This window comes from Panthera leo, chromosome A2 (genome assembly GCF_018350215.1).
Source record: "Panthera leo isolate Ple1 chromosome A2, P.leo_Ple1_pat1.1, whole genome shotgun sequence".
Classification (NCBI taxonomy): domain Eukaryota; kingdom Metazoa; phylum Chordata; class Mammalia; order Carnivora; family Felidae; genus Panthera; species Panthera leo.
The window spans coordinates 146,611,490-146,631,917 of record NC_056680.1 but is presented as its reverse complement, the minus strand read 5'-3'; the positions used below and the strand labels follow the sequence as shown (position 1 = coordinate 146,631,917).

General features: G+C 54.7%; 1 protein-coding gene across 5 annotated transcripts in view; it reads left to right on the top strand.

Annotated features, from left to right (window-relative positions):
* PLXNA4 (plexin A4) overlaps window positions 1–20,428 on the top strand; it is a 588,877-nt gene that overhangs the window by 556,942 nt on the left and 11,507 nt on the right. For all 5 annotated transcript variants that reach the window (XM_042924932.1, XM_042924950.1, XM_042924959.1 and 2 more), the window contains 6 exons: window positions 505–664; window positions 12,492–12,595; window positions 13,156–13,255; window positions 14,390–14,580; window positions 15,696–15,865; window positions 19,704–19,916. In XM_042924932.1, the coding sequence (XP_042780866.1) occupies window positions 505–664; window positions 12,492–12,595; window positions 13,156–13,255; window positions 14,390–14,580; window positions 15,696–15,865; window positions 19,704–19,916 (938 nt within the window). The remainder of the gene's footprint in view (window positions 1–504; window positions 665–12,491; window positions 12,596–13,155; window positions 13,256–14,389; window positions 14,581–15,695; window positions 15,866–19,703; window positions 19,917–20,428) is intronic.

Genomic DNA, 20,428 nt, shown 5'->3' with positions numbered 1-20,428 from the left:
ACTTTTTAAAGGAAAAAAAATACAGCTTGGTGCTTTAAGAAGAGCCTGAATTTTTCTGACTAGTTCCAGAAGGAGACTTTGAGGCCCTGGGCCAGGGTGACCACTTTCCCTTAACACAAGTTTGTGGGTTCAGAGCCAGGAAGGGATCTCAAGTGGTTTGAACCTGCACCTTTTTATTTTTAAAGAGCCCCTTAAGCTTCTTAGAGATTCTCCAACCTCCAGTCAGCCCGAGACCGTCACAAAAATCGAAGCTTATGAAATCTCTTGAGCAAGGAGCCAGATTCGCATGAGTGCGTGTACATTGAGGGGGAGTGACCGGGAGGATGGACCCACACACGTGGAAGGGGAGGGTTCAGAGGGCAGCGGGCTGGGTGTGCTGCTGACACAGTGCCGTGTACGTGGGAGAGAGAGCGAGTGGGGGTGTGTGTGGTGGTCTGAGGGTGCCCCTGGGACTCAGCTCTGCCTGCTGCCCTCCCCCACGCGCCTCTGCTCCCCCTTCCCCAGGTGCTGAGCTGTGTCAACCCAGACAATGCCAACAGCCCCGAGGTCCCAGTAAAGATCCTCAACTGCGACACCATTACTCAGGTCAAGGAGAAGATTCTGGATGCCATCTTCAAGAATGTGCCCTGCTCCCACCGGCCCAAGGCTGCAGACATGGACCTGGGTGAGTAGGCTGCCCGCCCAGGACTGTCCTGGGACTGGTCAGAAGCACCTCCTACAGACCAGGGGGGCCAGGGGGCAGGGGGCAGGCACCCCTCCGTGTCTGCTCAGTGAGTAATAGGCACACAGGGGACTGCCACCTGCTGGCAGTCCCACTGCCTCTGGTGTCCCATCGGCAGTGAAGGGGACGCAAGCTGAGTCTGTGTGGTCCAAGCTCCTGCCAGCACCGTCATTAGCCCCCCGGGCCCTTCCCTTCCCCTCTGTTCTGTGCGTGTTGTTTTTGCTGACTACCTAAGGCAGGAGGGATCTGGGTCAGTGATGGAGGATGGAGAAAAAGAAGAGAGGAAAATGAGAGGTGACAGCCTGCTGGGGAGCCGGATGACATTTTATTTGAATGTTCCATGAATAGATCGCATAGCCTACATAAACAAGGGCATGCCAGTTAGGGCCAGCTGTACTGAGATCCAGTTATGGCTCGCCTGGGTGTTGAATGAGATATTGTCCTGGGGAGACCCTAGTGGGGAGCTCCAGGCTCCAAAGGGGCCAGGGCTGAAGAGAGGCAGTTTGGCCTCGTGGCTCATTCTCACACCCGGATTGGAGTCCTGACGCTGCTAAGTTGTAGCTGTGTGACCTTGGTCAAGTCACTTAACCTTTCTGTATCTTAGTGTCTTTACCTGTAAAATGGAGATAATAACGGTGCCCGCCTCACTGTAAGAAAGAAATTAGATGGTGCTTGTAAAAGCCTCTTAATGCAGTGCCTGGCCCGTGGAACCCACTCAGTTAGTACTGGCTGTTGTTACTGCGGATCATGAGAATAACACCAGTAAGGAAGTGCTGTGTGTCTGTTGATCCCGGGCATGGAGAGAAAGGCGTTTATGTGTATGTGCTTATGTCTGGAGACTTGTGGCAACGTGGGGGTAGGAAGGCCTCCAGGGGCCCCTATTCCATCCATCTGGCCTCTAAGCTGCCTTCCGTTAAGCCATCCAACACAGATGGGCATCTATGCTATTTTCTAAAATCCAAAGGGAATTTTCATCTCCTCCTGCTGTGCCTGAAGACTTAGGGTCAGGAAGTTCCGCTCACTCACCTCAACCCTTTCTGCTTCGTTTAACCCCACCTCCTCTTGCTTGGCTCTTGGCGGGATGTGTTCTGCCCCACGCCCAGGGCTCTGACACCCAGGGAGAGACATTGGGCGAGCTTGTGGTCCCCTTCCCTTGAGAGGTGTCTCTGTGCGTGCTGCTCTCACGGGAGAGAGTCGGTGGTGGTGACGTGTGTGCAAGCGTGTCCACGCGTGCGTCCCAGGGCACTGGGCACTCCAGTCGGAGAGAACATGTGTGTCTGCGTGCGGGTGACTCTGCTGCCGTGAAGATCCCACAGCCTGATGTAGGGAAGGGGCCTGCTACGGGACCAGTGGGAGGGAAACCGACTCCCGTGTTCCCCACCCCCAAACACCTAAGTGGGTGGCTCCATAATGGGTTTCTTGGGGAGAGTTGCATTCACCCGGGATGCCAGGTAGCACCCACCACTCCTTTTGTTGATTTACGGAAGCCGCGTCAGAGAGCTTATCTGTGCTTCTCGGTGTCCTTATCTGCACAGTGGGCGGGAGGGTGACCCTGACATCATGGGGCCAAGAGCAGGAGCTGTTGTAAGAACCTTCACGCCAGAAGGTGAGTTCGGAAAGGTGGTGTTAGAACACAGGAAGAGCTCCTGTGAGCAGGTGCATGTAGGACTGTTGCTTCTCACGCTTGGGAAGGGGTGACTCCCCGGGAGGGAGAGCAGCAGGTGGCTTCGTAAGCCTCCACCTGAAGCACCGAGACAGAGTATTTGCTCCGGAACTCCTCTCTTCCTTACCAGAACAGGGCAGATGGGTGGTAAAGAACACTACCTCCTGTGGTGGTTCAAACACTTAGTAGATTTCAGGAAGGGCGGGAGCCAACGTTCTCCAGTGTCCTCTCCACCCCAAGCTCAGGGGGCAGCGGCTGGAAGCAGATTCAGGGGCCACACCTTCTGCACCTGCTTGATTTCCTGGAGGGAGAAATCCAGTTTCACAGTTCAGGATCTCTCTCCCTCCCTGGAATCTGCACTGCCCCCCGCCCCAGCTTGGGAGGGGAAGGGGCCGCTTCTTAGCCTTAGAAAATTGCTCCCCTAAAAGGCCTGGAGATGCAAATGCCGGGCAAAGCAGAGCATTAACGAAAAGATGTAAAGCATCCGGCAACCATCGCGGTGAACCATTTGGAGCGAAAGTGGCAGCCTCAGAGCACCTGTGGCTCCTCCCACCCCCCCAAGGCGGAAGGACCTTGCAGCAAAGCAGCCAAGACTGCCCCCCGGGGTGCACATTCTCAAGCAACAGGCTGCTTCCCAGGAGGGGCGGGGTCTCCTGTGACTCACCGCCCACCACGGCTGCCCACGTTTCAGGTCCCAAGACAGCAAAGAGGGCACCTCCCATGGGAGCTGCTGCTGGGAAGGGACCCAGGAGCTACCCTGGAGGGATGAGGCCTCCGACAGCAGGGACAGACAAGGGGGAAAGCCAAAGAAGTAGGGACCTCAGGCGGTTCGAGCCTCAGGGCCCCATCTCCCTGGGGGAGGAGCCTCTTGCTGGACTCCTCATAAAGGCCCCCTGTGGTGGGTGCTTTTCTGAGGAAGGTCCTTTTTTCTATGAGATCCAGGGCTTGGAGCCACCCCCAAAGCTCTGGCCTTCTTTCTCCCAAAGCCACATTGCATCACAAGGAAATGGGGCCTCCTCAGAGATCCGGATGCTTTTTCCACATGATTCACCTCAGCCTTGTGCCCCCAAGGAGAGTTTTTCCGCATCATGTAGGTGATGGTGCTTGAAACGCCTAAAAGCAATTTACAAATGTAAGGTGTGATTACTATCAAAAATTAATTTATGCCAAAGGGACATAACACATAGGCACGGAGAGGACTCAGACCCACGCTCTGGACAGAGGCAAGATAGCCAAGCATTCCCCCTTCATCCTCCACTCCCACCCCTGCCCCCACAGCCCCCATAGGAGGGCATTGGGCCAAGACTTCCTTCCCCCTCCCGATGCCAGCCAGCCCCTGGCAAAGCAGGGACACCTGTCTAAGAACAGCTCAGAAGGGGACAAAGACATTTTAAGCCACCCCTGTCACTGTCCTAAGTAAATCCAGCCCCAAACACCTCCTCCTGCCTTTCATCATCACCCCTGGCCTGGCCCCTCATTCCAGACACTTCCATCCACTGCTCCTCAGACTGAAGTTCTCTCACCTCCCCACCCCACCCCCATCCACCCTTTCCCTAGACCTTTCCAGGTGTTAAGCAACCAAGATGGGGAATGTATAAGTCAGGGTTCTCCAGAGAAAGAGAACCAATAGAATGTGCACAGAGAGAGAGGTTTGTTTTAGGGAATGGCTCGTGTGATTATGGAGTCTTAGTCCGTTTGGCCTGCTATCACGTGATACCATAGACTGCATGGCTTATGAAGAGCAGAGATTTCTTTCTCACAGTCCTGGAGTCTGGGAAGTCCAAGATCAAAGTGCTGACAGGTTTGGTGTCTGGTGAAGATCACTTCCCGGTTCATCGGTGATGCCTTCTTAGTGTGTCGTCACATGGCAGAAGGAACAAGAGAGCTCTCTGGGGTCCCTTTGACAAGGGCACTGATTCCATTCATGGGTCTCCACCTTCATGGCCTTTTATTTGACATAGAACCCACCTCCAAATCCCATCGCATTGGGGGTTAGGATTTCAACATGGTAATTTTGGTGGGACTCAACCATTCAGTCTATAGCAAGGGGGCCGGCAAGTCCAATGTCTGCAAGTCCGGCTGGCAGGCTGGAGACGCGGTGAAGAACCCACCCTGCAGTTCAAGTCCAAAGGCCTTCTGCTGGCAGCATTCCTTTTTGCTCACAGGAGGTCAGTCCTTTCTTGTCTTCAGGCCTTCAGCCCAGTGGATGAGGCCCACCTACCTTATGGAGGGCAATTCATTTTACTCAAAGCCCACCGATTCAACTGTTAATCTCATCTAAAACAATTCACAGAAACTTCCAGAGTAACGTCTGACCACATAACTGGATGCCTAGGCCCAGCCAGCTTGACACATAAAATTAACCATCACAGGAGCCAAAATGAAGGACAGGAAGGCCTGCTTTCATTTCCGTCTGTTGGAATCTAGGGAAGGAAGGAAGGAAAGATACCACAGGGCAGGGGTCTGGGGCTGTGCTGGGCAGCTACAACTTCCGGAGCTCTCAAAGCACAGTGGCAACGGTACCCCACTGTGTTACACACGAGGCTGTCCTCACCACGTTTATGTCCCTTTCCACCCCTGGGGCACTAAACTCTTCCACAAATGTATCAGAAGAGCCTAACTTGGGGCAAGCTCTGTGCCAGGCATGGGATGTACCAGTGTGAGCAGGATGATTTCCTCATTTCTTCACACAGGACACCCCTCCCTCTGAGCCGTGGGACTTTGTCTCAGTAAAATGGAAATCGTTGGTGCCGTTCTGTTCCACGGCACGGGACAGTCCGCCACTCAGAGGCACAATGCCTGGGCCCTGGTCACACAGCAGGAAGGTGGAGAGACCACCCATTTCCTCCCTGTACACTCGCCCCGTGGACCTTGACCTCCAGAGATTCCTCTGGTTTCATGCAAATACTCTCTCATAGCCCCCGGAACTCTGGAATGCTCTGCCACCCCCCCCCCCCCCCCCCCCCCCCCCGTCTTGCCGTTCAAGGTTCAAGTCATGCTGTAAGGATATATATATTTTTTCAAACGAGTAATTCCTGCATGCAATAAAAAGATACACTATCTTCTGAGTGAAATATAAAGAGTTCACAGCAGCTGTCTCCCCAGTTTGCATTTTCCGCTGCAGCTGATAGGAAGGACAGATAAAGATAATGGGATTTTTTTTTCCCTTTCTTCTTTTCACCTCCCTCTCTCCCTGGAAGGTGGAAGTGTAACAAATTGGATTGTGAGTGTGTCTGTCCTTTGTGCTTGGAGCCGGGACCAGGGCACCGGGCTGCCAGGCAGGAGCTGCGAGGGAGAGGTCAGAGCCACCAGCTCTGTCTTGGTGCCGTGCGCCGTGCATATGAACCCCGGGCCCCTTCTCCTCCTCCCCAGTGCCCACCACCTGCCTTCTCCACTCTTCTCTGACCTTGCACACCACAGCCCCGCTGGACGGCCACCGGAGCCTCTGTGTCCCATACTCAAGAATGTCCATTAAGCCCTAGCTCCTGTGTCCTAGACTGAGTAGCAGAGCACAGCCTCCTTCTGCCTTCAGCTCTCCAGACTTCTCCCAGATAGCAACAACTCACCAGTGCAGGGCACTTTACAGTTTACAGAGACCTAGTACCTTAAATGCAGACGGCAAGTTCTACCTGAGAATTTCGTCTACTTCTTATTTTTTTTTTTAATGTTTGTTTATTTATTTTGAGACAGAGAGAGAGCACGCGCATGCAAGCAGTGTAGGGGCAGAGAGAAAGGGAGAGAGAGAATCCCAAGCAGGCTCCATGCTATCAGCGCAGAGCCCAAAATGAGACCCGATCTCACGAACCGTGAGATCAGGATCTGAGTTGAAATCAAGAGTGGGGTGCTCAACCGACTGAGCCACCCAGGCGCCCTGGGAATTTCTTCTTTTAAGCACCTCTTGTTGTAGTTCGGTTATTTTATATTTAGAACTTGCTCTCACAATAAATAAAATACTTCCTTTTTTTCTTTTTTTAAACAAAACATAGTTAGACAGTACCCCCTCCCGTTCCTGAGTCAATTTCCCAACCTTGTTTGCAGTGACACTCTGATCCTGTCATGGCCCCTCCCCGTTCTGCTTTGACTCACGTTCCCTACCCTGCTGAGTTGCTGGGAGTTGAGGGTCCCAGGGTCCCCTGCCAGGTGTCTCCTTGGGGTTCACCGGTCAACAGGTGTGCAGCAGAACCCACGTCTCCTCCAGCCCTCTGCTCAGGGTCCTGTCTTTGGGGGCAGAGCAGGCGCTGTGCAGGTTGGCTGTGCTCCTGGTGAGAGCCTGCTCCCCGTGCCCCCAAGGTGAGACAAGGTGGCCTGGGGTGGCAGCTCAGGCATCCACTGGGAAGGTCCCCTGTGGATCAGGAGGGCTGGCTCAGCCAGTTCTGATGAGTCTGCCTCTTCCCCTGCCCATCTGGGTCAGCCTTTCTCAAAGCTTCTCTGATAGATCTGAGGAGAGGTGCTGATAGGAAGAATGGAAAGGGGGGGGGGGGGGTTGCAAGCCTTGAGGCCCCACCCTAAGGTAAAATGAAGTGCATGCATGAATGTGTGTGTGCATACATCTATGAGTGTGTGCACGCATGTGTATGTGTGCCCGTGCACACACGTGCACACACACACACAAGGGAAAGAGCTTGTGCAGGTTTGTGCTCTACGTAGGGTGTGTCCCTCAACATAGCACCTGCTGGGAGGCAGGGGAACCTCCAGGAGCCAGGCCAGTGGTGTGCTTGGGGCCACTGCCTCCTTCCAGGGATTTCCTGCACCCGAATCCCTCCCTCGTCTATGCCTCAGCTTCCAGCTATTCCCTCAGCCACCTTCTCAAAACTTGGGGGACATACCGTGGTGCTCCCATCTCCTCTTCCCTGAGAATTTCCAAGCACTGTGTGGTCTATCTCCTGAACACCCCCTACGTCTGTACCCCAGTCCCTACTGCTTAGCTCGGGCCCTCACCATCCGCCTTGGCCAAGGGCAGCCATTCTTGGTGGGGCTTCCTACCTCCGTGTCCTTCAAGAGCTCCCCCCTTCTCATCCACCCCGTCTCCCTGCCCTGGAGCTCACCCCCAGATGCCTTAGCCTGGCTTGCCAGATCTTTCTTACCCCACTTCTGCCTTGCACATGGCTCTCCGGCCTCCCAGCCTCTCCTTTCCACTGCCTCCCACACTGACACACATCTACGGGTCCCCAGAAGCATCACATAAGTGGCATCTTCGGACCAGAGCACCCGTCCTCCTGGCCGCCCAGCCCTCAGCCCAACAGCCATCCCTGGACCCACCCCCCCCCCCAGACGCTGCTCATTCTCCCCCCTACCCCCCAGCCGATCCCAGGGCCCCCGGTTCATCCTGCTTCCCCACGGCCTTCCCCTAGAGAGCCCTTCAGGAGCCAGGGCTTCAGTCTGATGAAGCGTCATGTTGTGCTAGCACAGGGCCTGGCACGCTGTGGGCACTGAGCAGACGGTGCTGGAGTGGGTGAGTATGAATGGGGCTCTGAGGTTTCCTGGATCTGGATTTTCAACACGGGGGCCGCAGGAGATGCGTCTTCCCAGATGTGCTGGTCCAGAGCGTGCCCTGTCTCAAGATTCTCTGGGGCCATCCCTGAGCTCAGTGTCTCCTATCATTTGGTGTCTGGAGGTGTTTTCTGGTCCCTCCCTGTGCCCCAAGGGCAGGCAAAGCTGTGTGGAGGCTACATCCTCACCCGGAGGATGCTGGCCATCAGCCCAGCTGTCCCATCACCCCTCAGCTATTCTAACAGGGCCACCTCATACATACATAGCAAGGTGTGGACACAAAAGAGAGATATTTTTAGCACCGTTTTTATAGGCAAGACAGAAGGAGCCTATCTGGTGAAGAGAGTGCTGGACTTGGGATTGAGAGGCCTGGTTCTATTGATTTGCATTACTGTCATTAACACTGAGCGTGTGTCGAATATACAACAATACACAGGGCGCAAAATGAGATACGTCCTCGCTCAGGGGCTTCCTGAGGATGACCTAGCCAGCCACACGCTGCCAAGGGCACGAGGCCGCTGTCCTTCAGATCTGAAGGTGGCAGGCCTGCCTTACCCTTAACCAGTGCATCCGGCCCTTGGGTTCCTCACTGCTGGGCAGGGAGGGTATTTCCGGAAGCCAGCTATGGCCTGCGAAGGGTGGACACTCTGAGATGGGGAGAAGCCAGCTGCTTTGGCCTTTGACCTTGTCCCTTCCTGGTTCTGGCATGACTCCGGAGAGCTCCAGCTCCTGCCTCTGTTGAGACAAGGTCACGAAGCTATGCAAGAGGACTCCAGAAAGCCGAGCCCATGTCTGCTCTCCTGATTTCCTGGAGACTTTCCGTGATGAGTCTGGGAAGAAAAGAGAGACCATGGCTGATGTGGATGAGGGATTTCAGGAAAGGAAGGAAAGTGTAACACAGAAGCAGAAATGTGTTCAGGCCAGCAGGTAAAACTAAGGACTCCGGCCAAGAAGAGTGAGTTTTAGGAATGAGTTCCCAGGTTAGCCCAGGTTAAATTACTCGGCACGGGGCAATCCCCTGCCTTCCTGCTGCACTCCGAGCCCCCGCCTCCGCTGGGGGTCAGCTTGGCCGGCTCCCCATGGCCTGGTTCTTTCTTGTAGCCCAGGGCTGGCGTTGCCAAAACCAGGCTCCCTCCTCCCTGGGTTTCCATCCATTAGGACTGATTTGGGGGCGGGACAGAGAAGTTCACTGTTTTATCTTCCTTCTATTTCAGCGGGATGGAAAGCAAATCCAAGTTTTCTCTCTTTTTTTTTTTTTTAAGTTTATTTTTATTTATCTTTGAGAGAGAAATAGAGAGTGAGTGGGGCAGGGGCAGAGAGCGAGGAGACAGAATCCCAAGCTCTGACAGCCCAGAGCCCGATGCGGGGTTCGAACTCACAAACCGTGAGATCACAACCTGAGTTGGACGCTTAACCGATTGAGCCACTCAGGTGGCCCACCTCCCCCGGTTTTTCGGTGTAAGAGGTAACGAGAAGAAACAGGTTCAAGAGATCTAAAAAGCAGGGCGAAGTGCTCCCCTTGATTCCAGCTCACCAACCTCATGTTGGCACTTGGGGGAATATTCATAACTTTTTGAGATAACTGCGAAAAGACGTGGCTTTATGGAAAGGAAGCTGCTGGGGCCTGAGGGACACTGCCTTCTCGGGTTCGTAGAGCTCCCACGTCTAGAGAACACGCAGGGCACGCACGAGGGCTCCTCTCATGTCACTGTATCCAGATGACCTAGTCCAGCGTCCTGCCCAGAGAAGGAGCCCAGTTAGTGCCCGTGGAAGAGAACTCCGCTGGTTATCAGAAGGAGCAGTGGCCTGCGGATAAGGACTTCTGCATCTGTCTTCCCAACCTGTTTCTCTAATTTCCTGGTCATAACACTGGAAGAATGAGTGACAATAATTTGAGACAACTTTCCTTCTGGCACTGGCTATGCCTGGCTGTGTTTCTGAAGAGTTCAGATCAACCTTTGACCCAGGTTGCTAAGAGAGTAGTTCATAGTTCCCCTTTAACTGCAACTCACTGCCCACTGTGAGCACCAACACAGAGGCAGAAAATTCTTTTGTACTGCCTAGAAAATAGGCCATCATCACTCACTCGCTCATTCTTCTCCTTCCTTCCTTCATTCATTCACTTATTCATTACTCTTTTAATAAATACTCATCAAGTACGTACTGTGTCCCTGGTGCTGGGCCAGCACTGCTGGTAGACATTTAGCAACATCAAATTTTTGTACTCCCAAGGACAAGCCATCATTCCTTGACTGCCCTGGGGGAAGCATAGCCATACTCTGCCCTACTTTTTTTTCAGTTGGGGACACAGATACAGACTGATTTTCATTTGCTTACATAATTATTGGACATGACTCAGAAACAAGGCTGCTGAGTACAGCTGCACAGGCTGCGCACTGCACAATTTCAAGGGGAGTTGTGCAACCGGGAAGCGTTCCATCGGGCTCCAGAATCAGTCACCAGCTCTCATGGCTTAGTCCATCAGGCTGTGTGGCTTGTTCAGATCCTACTGAGATGTGCTACAGCTCCATCAGCAAACAATGCCAGTGTAGCTGCTAAACCGGAAAGCTGGTCCCCATCTAGTCCTGGCAAGCCCACAGCCACTTCAGTGGAAGAGACCTTCTTCTCCCTTAGGAGAAGCCAGTGGACCTAATATCCCAGCCAGTGGGCCTAATATCCAGAGTCCTCCCCTCCTTCTCCCCCAATCCCTGTGTGGGAGAATGTAGAACACTGTCTTCCGTGCCCCCAAGCTGTCTCTGTACTGTTCCCGCCATGCAGCCTCTGACTTAATGGCCCTGGTGCTATTCACCAGGCAAGCAGGAGAGACCCAGGAGGCTTTGTCTTTTGGGACTGGGGTAGAGCATGCCAACTGCCATATTTCTTAGCCCCAGGCTGTATCAACTGGCTGACCAGCTGCCAGATATCCTACTTCGTGTTCCCCACCACTCAAAAATGCGTGCATCCGCACATACCCACATAAAATGAAAAACAAAAACAAAAAAAAAAACACAACCAACAACACACTGCCCTCGAGGTGCCTCAGTGGGGCATTTCCCTTTAGTCTATTACCCTACCTGCCCCGAGGCTCTAATCCTTGCGCTCAACTCCAGCCATGCCTTCAACGGCACTAAGTGATAGGCAGTGCCCAGGGACCTTCACTCCAGTGAACAGGCACCATTAGCCTCATGCTCTTATTCCTCGGGCGGCCTGATGCTACATGAAGCTTTAAACCAGGCAGCAGACAAGCCCACGACCTCGAGCAGGGACTGGGGTATTATGAGCATCTCTGCTGCCCCTCAGGGCAGGCAGCTCTCTTTCTGGGCCTGTCTTTCATCCACAGCACTGGTCATGCCAAGTGCACAAGGCAGGGAGGAATTGGTGCCCTCTGCACCGCAGATGTGGCCAGTCATGGGCCCACAGCTCAGCCTTGACCGGAGGGAACAGCGGGGCTGGGGGTGGGGTCTGAATCGGGTCTCTGTAAGCCATAGGAGAATCCACAGCGGGGTCAGGCAGGGATGTCAGGTGACTCCAGCCCCCGACTGTGCTCCGTGAATCCCAGGACTCTTGCACGTTTCAGAAGTACTGGCGTCTGTGCGGCGTTGAGCGGGGTCGTGATTGCCTGGAAGCCAGATTCGTGGCTTCCTGGCTGGAACACATGTTGCATTTGAATTTAAAAGGCCGTTTTTTCCTCTCTGGTGTGTGTATGTGAACATACGTGCGTGTGTGGGTGTGCACGTGCCCCTGCACACGAGAGCTGGCGTGCACCTGGGTCTCCGTGTGCACACATCTCAAGACTGGAATGTGCACTTCTTCGTCTGCATGTGATTTGTACCATGGGTGGTGATGGCAGTTTGGTTGATGGGAAACAGTCCCCTGCTTCCCCGTGCGGGAGCCATCAGAGAGCCTGTGTGTCGGTGGTGTCTGGGCCCCCGAGGAGAACGTATGGATAGAAGTATATACCTAAAGCATCAAATAATGAGGTGTTGGATAGATCACCAAGACACAGCTATTCACATTAAGTCCGTGGGGATGGGGCTGGTCCCGGGCACGAGAATGGGTTTTGCTGATCCCTCCACGTGCATTTACCCGGACTCCCTGCCAAGGGTGCGACCTACCTCCCAGCTTTCAGGTGCAGGACACAGCCCTGCAACAGGACCAGGGTGCACAGAGACTGAACCTGCAGCCTCTCCTTAGCTCTGAGACCTTGCAATCGAGCAAATGAGCCTGTGGCGGTGATGATGCCGCCTGGCATTTACTTAGCGTTCTTAAATGCTTTGACCTGCCTCATTCACTCAGCCAGTTTTTATAAGCACTGCTCACGGATGTGGCCGCTCGCAGCGGACAGGTGAGCAGGGGAGGACAGGGGATGTTATCCCACTTGTGGCACACAGTGCGTTGGGATGAGAACCGGGGCTGGAACCCAGGGCGCCTCTGCACTGAGAGCTTCTGCACCCCTCTTCAGGGAGTGTCTCGTAACACCTGTTGGTCCACGGATGCACCCTGGAGATCATGCATTGTAGCTGCCTGCACAGGGGTCCTTGGGAGCACCGCAGGGAGCTGTCCTTGGGAGCACAGGGGCCCGAGGGCCTCTCTGAGATGCATCTGCTCTCCCTACAGAGTGGCGACAAGGAAGCGGGGCGAGGATGATCCTACAGGATGAAGACATCACCACCAAGATTGAGAATGACTGGAAGAGACTGAACACGCTGGCTCATTACCAGGTGGGGTGACTGCACAGGAGGGATGGGGCTGGTAACCTGCCGTTCCCTCAGAGTCTCAGTCCTTGAAGGAGAGGGTCACCCTGAGGCCGGACACCAAGCCCTGCAGCCACCTCTCCACCGGCACTTCTGATCCCTTAGCGACCCAGGGAAACTTGGTGTCCGTCAGCCAGGAAACCTTGACCTCTTTGGAAATGGGATGCCAATATGCGCACTTCTGGCAGGGTGTGCTTCCGGCGGGGTATGGGCAAGTCTGCAAGAAAAGGCCTTTCTTGCATGATCCCTGGGGCGTAAGGCCGGGTGCTCTCCCAGGGAAGCATCGGGATGGAGGGTGCTGGTGAGACGCTCTTGCCAGAGTTGCTCTAAGAGTTAGCCACGGCGTAGGATGCTATTCAGCGTTCAGGTCTGTCTTGTTTCATCGAAGAAAGCTGACCGCCTCCAAAGCCCCCCTGTTCTTGGTGAGGCACTGATTGCCCCCGAGATCCAAGTAAATTCCTGTTGTCCTTATTTCCTCAGGGGGCAGAGTTTCTGTGCCCAGTCTCTTGTAAGCCTTTTCCTTGTAGGTGCCAGATGGTTCTGTGGTGGCTTTAGTGTCCAAGCAGGTGACAGCCTACAATGCCGTGAACAACTCCACAGTCTCCAGGACCTCGGCAAGTAAATATGGTGAGTTCTGCCAATCGTCCTGGGGAGGAGAGGATGCCCGAGCTTGTTGTGAGGATCGTCACATTAACAGCACCGCTGAACAACACTGGACCCCCGCACAGGGAGGGGGAGAGGGAGGCGGGCAGGCTGACCACGGCTGGGGAGAGCCCAAATGGGGAGGAGTCTCCTCGTTCTGGAACTCTGGCGCAGGAACAGGACCTTCAGCCTTGAAAACAAGAAGAAAATCTAACCTTCACGAGCACCCCACAGTCTACGACGCGGTGCTTTCATTTTTTGTGGTCTTCATTATCGCACGTCATGTTCGTGACAATCAGCGAATTAAATAATTATTATTTCCCCCTATTATGCAGATTAGCAAATTATAACTCAGATGCTCAGAAGCTACACAACACGTAAAGGTCACACGGTTATGAAGCGGCTGAGGGAAGGTGCAGACCCAGGGCTCCAGCTCCGGGGTGTGGGGTGGGGAGAGGATGCTGGGTCCGGGCCGGGGTCCCCCGGTGCAGCCCTGTTCTGCCTCCACCTGTGTGCTTTGGGGCCAGCTGCCTGACCGCCGTAAGACCTGGTTCTCTTACCAACAAAACTGGAGAGGAAAAAATGACCAATTCCCCAGGATCACTGTGAAAAGTCAGTAGTAAACATACAGTGGTGCCCGCACACAGTAGGACCTTTTCTGCTCCACACCCATTTCGCCACAGCCCACAGCAAGCCAGTGGGAAGATCTGGCCCAGGCCAGACGGGAGGATGCAGGTAAGCAGGTGACAAGGTGATCACTCGGCTGCTCCACGGCATTAAGGGAAACACAGCACACGTCCTGAGACATCACCTCAGAACCCTTACCAGGAAAAGTGTAATGACGGACAGGCTGATAGTCTTACAAATTGAAGAATTAAGGGCTGGAGAGATGCAGGTACAGGAGGGGGAGGAATCTCAGCGGGCCAAGTAGCCGCGGAGGGCTTCCCGGACGTGGCGGGAAAAGCATCCCACTCGCAGGGAATGGACCGACGCAAGGCAGGCAGCCAGCAGCACCCGCAGATTGCAGGCAGGATCAGACGGTATTGGCCACGGCCGGAATGGGGGGCGTGTGATGGGTCACGGAAGGGCCTCACACACGCGGGGTCATTGCCTTGGCAGAAAACATGATCCGATACACCGGCAGTCCTGACAGCCTCCGCTCGCGCACACCCATGATCACCCCCGACCTGGAGAGCGGAGTCAAGATGTGGCATCTGGTGAAGAACCACGAGCACGGGGACCAGAAGGAGGGCGACCGGGGGAGCAAGATGGTGTCTGAAATCTATCTGACGCGTCTGCTGGCCACGAAGGTATGGGGCTTCAGACGGGCTTCGGGGCACGTGTGGGGTGTGGGAAGGAACGTCGTCAGCCCACAGAAATGCCAAGCTGGCGGATGCCTAGCATCTGTGCTCGCCCCACCCGTTATCCACTCAGCCCCAGTGCTCTTTCCCAGCACCGAAACTCAGAATCCTCAACCTCGCGCTTCAGGCAAGCCCCACGCGTGCATCGGTGTGCAGCCCAAAGCACTGCTTCCATCCTGCTCTGTGCCCCGTTCCCAAATATGGAGACACTAGCCACATCTGTTCGTGTTCTTCTGTCATGCCTGTGAGAGAATGCCTCCTTCTCAAGGGTGTCACATACAACCCCAATGAGGCAAAGTGGGGCTCCATCAGTGACTTTCCAGGCACCATTTCTTCTTTTTTTTAATGTTTTTATTTATTTTTGAGACAGAGAGAGACAGAGCATGAGCGGGGGAGGGGCAGAGAGAGAGAGGGAGACACAGAATCCGAAGCAGGCTCCAGGCTCCGAGCGGTCAGCCCAGAGCCCGACGCGGGGCTCGAACTCACGGACCGCGAGATCGTGACCTGAGCCGAAGTCGGACGCTCAACCGACCGAGCCACCCAGGCGCCCTTCCAGGCACCATTTCTGATCCCGGTTCTGGGAACATTGTGTGCCTGCGCTCAGCCCTTCGCTTGTGAGGCTGGCCTCCGCTCTGAGCTCTGCAGAGCTGACTGTGTAACTGCTCATCAGCCAGCGTGAATGATGCCCAAACAAAACCAGCAGATTGTGTTTGTCTGCTCTGACCGAGTGAGTTGTTCGTTAGCATTTGTGAAAAGTGCTAAAATAACACCACCAAAGGGTGTTAAACCAACCCATGTTGTTGGCAGAGGAAGGCTCGCTTAGGTCCAGTCATCAGCATTATGTCTATTTTCCACGTGCACGGGAAATTTAAAGCTGTTGGAGGAAGGTGAAGACGGTGGGAGACTTGATGCAGGCACTTGCCCGGCCTCCCCGCTCTCCCCCTCCCCAGCAGGCCACGCCCCCTGCCCTCCCTGCCCCTCTCCTGGTCTGCCGGGCAGATCCGAGACCCTGTCCTGAGAGCTCCCTGGGTGGAGCTGTGTTCTGAACCAGTCCCCCTCCGCAGGGCACGCTGCAGAAGTTTGTGGACGACCTGTTCGAGACCATCTTCAGCACGGCGCACCGGGGCTCGGCCCTGCCCCTGGCCATCAAGTACATGTTCGACTTCCTGGACGAACAGGCCGACAAACACGGCATCCACGACCCGCACGTCCGCCACACCTGGAAGAGCAACTGGTGAGGGAGGCCGCCGCCCCCGCTTCCTCCGCAGGGACCCGGAGCAGGCCCTGCGTCTGGGCCTCCCTGCCCTCTCCTACTGCGTCCGCGCTGGCTTCCTCTCTCACTTCCCTCCACCCAAAGCATCCTTGTTTCCTATCCATCAGTCGGGCAGGTTGCAGACACTTATTGAACCAAGTAAGTGAGCGAAAACTTAACGCGCCAAATGTTGCCACCAGACCCCTGTCACACCCAGAGTATGCCCGACACTGTGCCTGGTGTGTGCACACACGGTCAGGCACGGCCACCGCCCTCGGTGGGCTGACAGGCGTGGGTAAGAGACAGGCAGGTGGCTGTTGGGACAGGGAGGCCGAAGATGCACGCATGCAACCAATTCTAGAGGCAGCACCTCAAGCACGGTTGTGACCTGAGAGTCGTCTAGGCGAACAAAAGGTGTGTTTCCGTTCTATTCGAGAAGCAAGGGTCTTCCCTTCTGCCAGACTCGTCTCCCCAACTCCCCTTGGGGAAGAGACCTTCCCATACCTGCTTTGTCCTGCTTTGAGGAAGCAGGACTCTCTGAGCCCTGACACCCTAGATGTCTCCACTGTGGTTCCTGTGTCCTTGAACAGAGGCCCTCCTTTCCCTTCGTGGGTGTATACTCTGTGTTTCCATTTGCGGCTGCAAGGTCAGACATCAGTATTCAGCACTTGGTGTGGAACCTCGCACAAAGCCGTGGCTCGATAAATATTGATGAAGATGTAGGACCAAGGTGGTCTCTATCTGAGGGCTCTGTCTCAGGCCAGGCCGGCTTGTATTTGGTCCCATCAGTTCCAGAATTGCCTCCCTGGAGCTTTTCGACAGTCCCTGTCCCAGGTTGTTCTTCCCCAGAACGTTCTTCCAAGGCAGCACAAGCCTGCTGCCCAGCACCTGCGGCCGACAGCCGGGACGGGCCCGGCTCTAGGGCTCGGCCAGGCACCCCGGCAGCCAGCCTGGAGCCCCAGACCAAACACGGATCACGGCAGGAGTCAGAAGTGGCACTAAAACCTCACTTAACGTCATCTGCTCTGGCTTCTCCTCTCTTTCGCCTGAAGAGTAGTGCGATCTCTGCTGAAACTGGAAATGCGGGCAGGAACAGAGGTTTGGACCATAGCACTAAAGAGTTGGGTTTACGCCCCCATTAATTCTGGGTGAGAGATCTTGCACTGCCGAGTTCCTGCACCCTTTCTGAAATAAGACGGTTAGACTCCGGATTCCTCAGGGGCACGGGGTGAAGGCTCTTCCCTGCTGAAGGCCTGCCAGCCTGGTCTGGGTAAGAGTGCTGTGAGTTCTGCCCATCCTCTTAGCGCGGCTCTGCAAAGCCGTTCCGTGGGCCATGTCCCTGACCTACCCAGTCTGCTTCTCCCTGCCAGTCAGTCTTCCTACTCCCCACCTCATCTGAATGTTAGCAGACTCCACAACACAAAGAATGCTCTGCCCAGCCCAGCTCTTGGGCCTGGCTGTGGAGGGCTGGTATTTCCAAAACACTCAAACACCCCTACATGCCCTCGTAGCCCCTTACCAGCAGACCACCTGAAATGGTATCTAAATCATTCGTCTTCAGCCCATACTTTGGCTGGGGTGAGCACCCCGCCCCCTGCCGCCCTCCAAGGATGCCATAATGCCCTTGGCGTGGGGCCAACCTTCCCTTCACACCAGCTCCTCCCAGTACTCTGGTGTCATCACAAGGAACCCCAGGGCGGTCGTCCGCAGTACCCGGCTCGAGTTCTCTCACCCAAGGACATGTGCCCCCTGACCCTGCTCACTGCCCAGGCAAGAAGCAGTTCGTCTGGGAATTATGAGATCTGCATCATGACTTAGAGTTCATCGTCCCTGAGTAAACAAAAAGATGATTGCTCGATTCCTGGCCAGAGTTGTAACTCACCTTCTCCCCACCCGCTTCCTCCACGTTCCCCTACCTTTTCTCTTTGAAATAAACCTCCTGCTCATTTAGCCTGAGTGGCTGCAATCAACCAGAGATTAGTGCCACCACCAATGTTAATAATATGCTAATATTTCATTAGGCAGGAGCCTCGGTGTGGTGCCCCGGTGCCCCCGTTTGATTTGCCTGTCAGCACAAGTGGCGTAAGCAAGGGAAACGACTGTGTAGCAGACATTAGACTCCCCGAGACCGTCTTCTGGATGAGACGCCCAGAAACAGGAAGGTGTGGACAGACCCCATGGGCGGAGCAGCCTGGAGTCCGTGCAGGGCTCTGACCCCAGCTGTCACGGTCTCCCCTGGGCAGCTATGATGACCCTGACTTTCACCGTGTGTTGCAACGTTCTGTGTCACCCCCTTATTTCCTAGTCCCTATTTCAAAGGACGAAACAAGTGCCACTTAACGTTGTCAGATCTCAGTGCTGCCCGAGATCTGACAGTCCTGTGCTGCACATTTTGTAGGAACGTAATACTTGCTGGTCGATCGGCAGTCTTGAATATGAGGTCTTACTGTAGTTCAGCATCTGTTGTATGGAGGTACCAGCCACTGGGAGATGCAACAAATAGAAATGTATTGTACTCGCCAGATTGAAGTAAGTAATTCAAAGCGCTGAAGTTTCAAGAGGCGAGTCAAACACATAGGAACGCTGTAACTATTACCAACAGTGAGAACAGCTACCAAAGCAATAAAACTTCAGGGCAGAAGGCAGGAGGTGAGGAGGAGGTGGGGGGCAGAGGGAGGGAAGAAAGCGATCCCTTGCTTGGTGCCATCCCGCTTCCTTACCTGCATCTCAGTAGGCCGGATGGAAGCCACAGGATGCGAGAGCCGGCAGAGTGTGGCCAAAGGGGACAGGGGACAGGTCTCTCCCAACCTCCCTTTCTGGCAACAGAGAGCGTGACTTGTGTTTATCAGACCACACTGCAGTTTTTCTCCTCTTTGGCTTGGTTGAGGTGACTCCTCTCCTGCTTCCTCCAGGTTACTCCAGCTAAGGAATGCATCTGTGTCTTTAAAACTCAGACCATCTAGTGTCTTTCCCTCCGTGAAGACTTTCTGAACACTTCCCTCTGCATAGACTCGGTGACGCCTCCCTGTGTCCCACATCAGACCCTGCCTGTCCTTGGGTTCCAGCACTGATAGCTCTCAGAGCACATACTTGGTGGCAGGCCTGACTCCCCCACGAACCCACCAGAAAGCTGGCTTCTTGAGGGCAGAGGATGTGTCCCGTTCCCACTGTATCCCCAGTTGTTAGCGTGCTGCCTGGTATGCAGTAGGCGCTCAGTGCAAGAAAGAGGGAGGGAAACACAAGGGGACAGATGAAGGTCTGTGAATGTGGGTTTCTAAGCACGCCGGCTCAGGGAGGAGAAATTAGCTACACTTCAACTGCTCAGCCCCAGTGCCTTCACCACGTAGGGTCAAACTGTGCTGTCAGGCAGGGAGGAAGGATGTGCTCTCTTCCGGGTCATACCGTGGATGGCAGAGAATAAGATACAAAGCCTGTATTCCAGGCTATTCTTTAAGGTTTGCCGATTGGATGTGCATTATATCCGGCATAGGGGGTGGACAGTGGAATAGAGTCAGAAACTCCACTTTATAGCACCCACACTGGCTGCCTCTGAGCCCAAGCCTTGTGCTGCCAGGGAAGGTTGTAGTCCTGCAGTCTTCAGGCTGGGCATCAAGCCCTCCCCAGTGCCCATCAACATTTGAGCTGTGGGTGGAGTAGTCAGCCTTGCTGATCCTCAGTTTCCTGGCAGGTATTAGTGGCATAGGCTTTGCTTTTAAGAACAATCGGTTCTCAGCCTTTTCTCTTTCCCCAGAGAACTCTCCAGGCCACGCCACACCCCCTGCCCTCTCTTCCTGACCATCTGCCTCTTCCCTCCACACAGCCTACCCCTGCGGTTTTGGGTCAACATGATCAAGAACCCTCAGTTTGTGTTTGACATCCATAAGAACAGCATCACGGACGCCTGCCTCTCCGTGGTGGCCCAGACCTTCATGGACTCCTGCTCCACATCAGAGCACCGACTGGGCAAGGACTCCCCTTCCAACAAGCTGCTCTATGCCAAGGACATCCCCAGCTACAAGAACTGGGTGGAGAGGTGAGTGCTGGGCCCGGGAGCCAAGGTAGGACCCCTTGCTGAGCAGGCAACTGCCCTTGATTTGGGGTCCCCTCGCCTCCAAAATGGGCTGGTGCTTACGGACGGGTCATTCACAGAGCCCGATCCTGCAATTGGCAATACCCACACCCGCACGTCCCCAGTGGTATTGTCAGCTGAAACAAGACCCCAGGGAACCTGGCTGGACATAGCCTCTGTGCTCGGCTTCCCTGCATGGAGGGTCCCAGATCTTAATGGCCGAAACGCCTTCAGGCCCAGGAAGGAAATCCAGTTCCTGCTCTAACCCCCACCAAAACAAAACAGAACAAACAAACAAACAAACAAACGCTCAAGGAACCAAATAACATCTTGGCACAGGAAGTCTGGAGTCCTCTACCCATCTGTCGCTGTCTATCCAGTAAGCCTCTCTCCACATTCTGTGGGGATGTCGTTCTCATTCTGACACTTCTGACTGCCCCAGACCCTTGACCCTCACAAGATGAGCTCTTGATGCC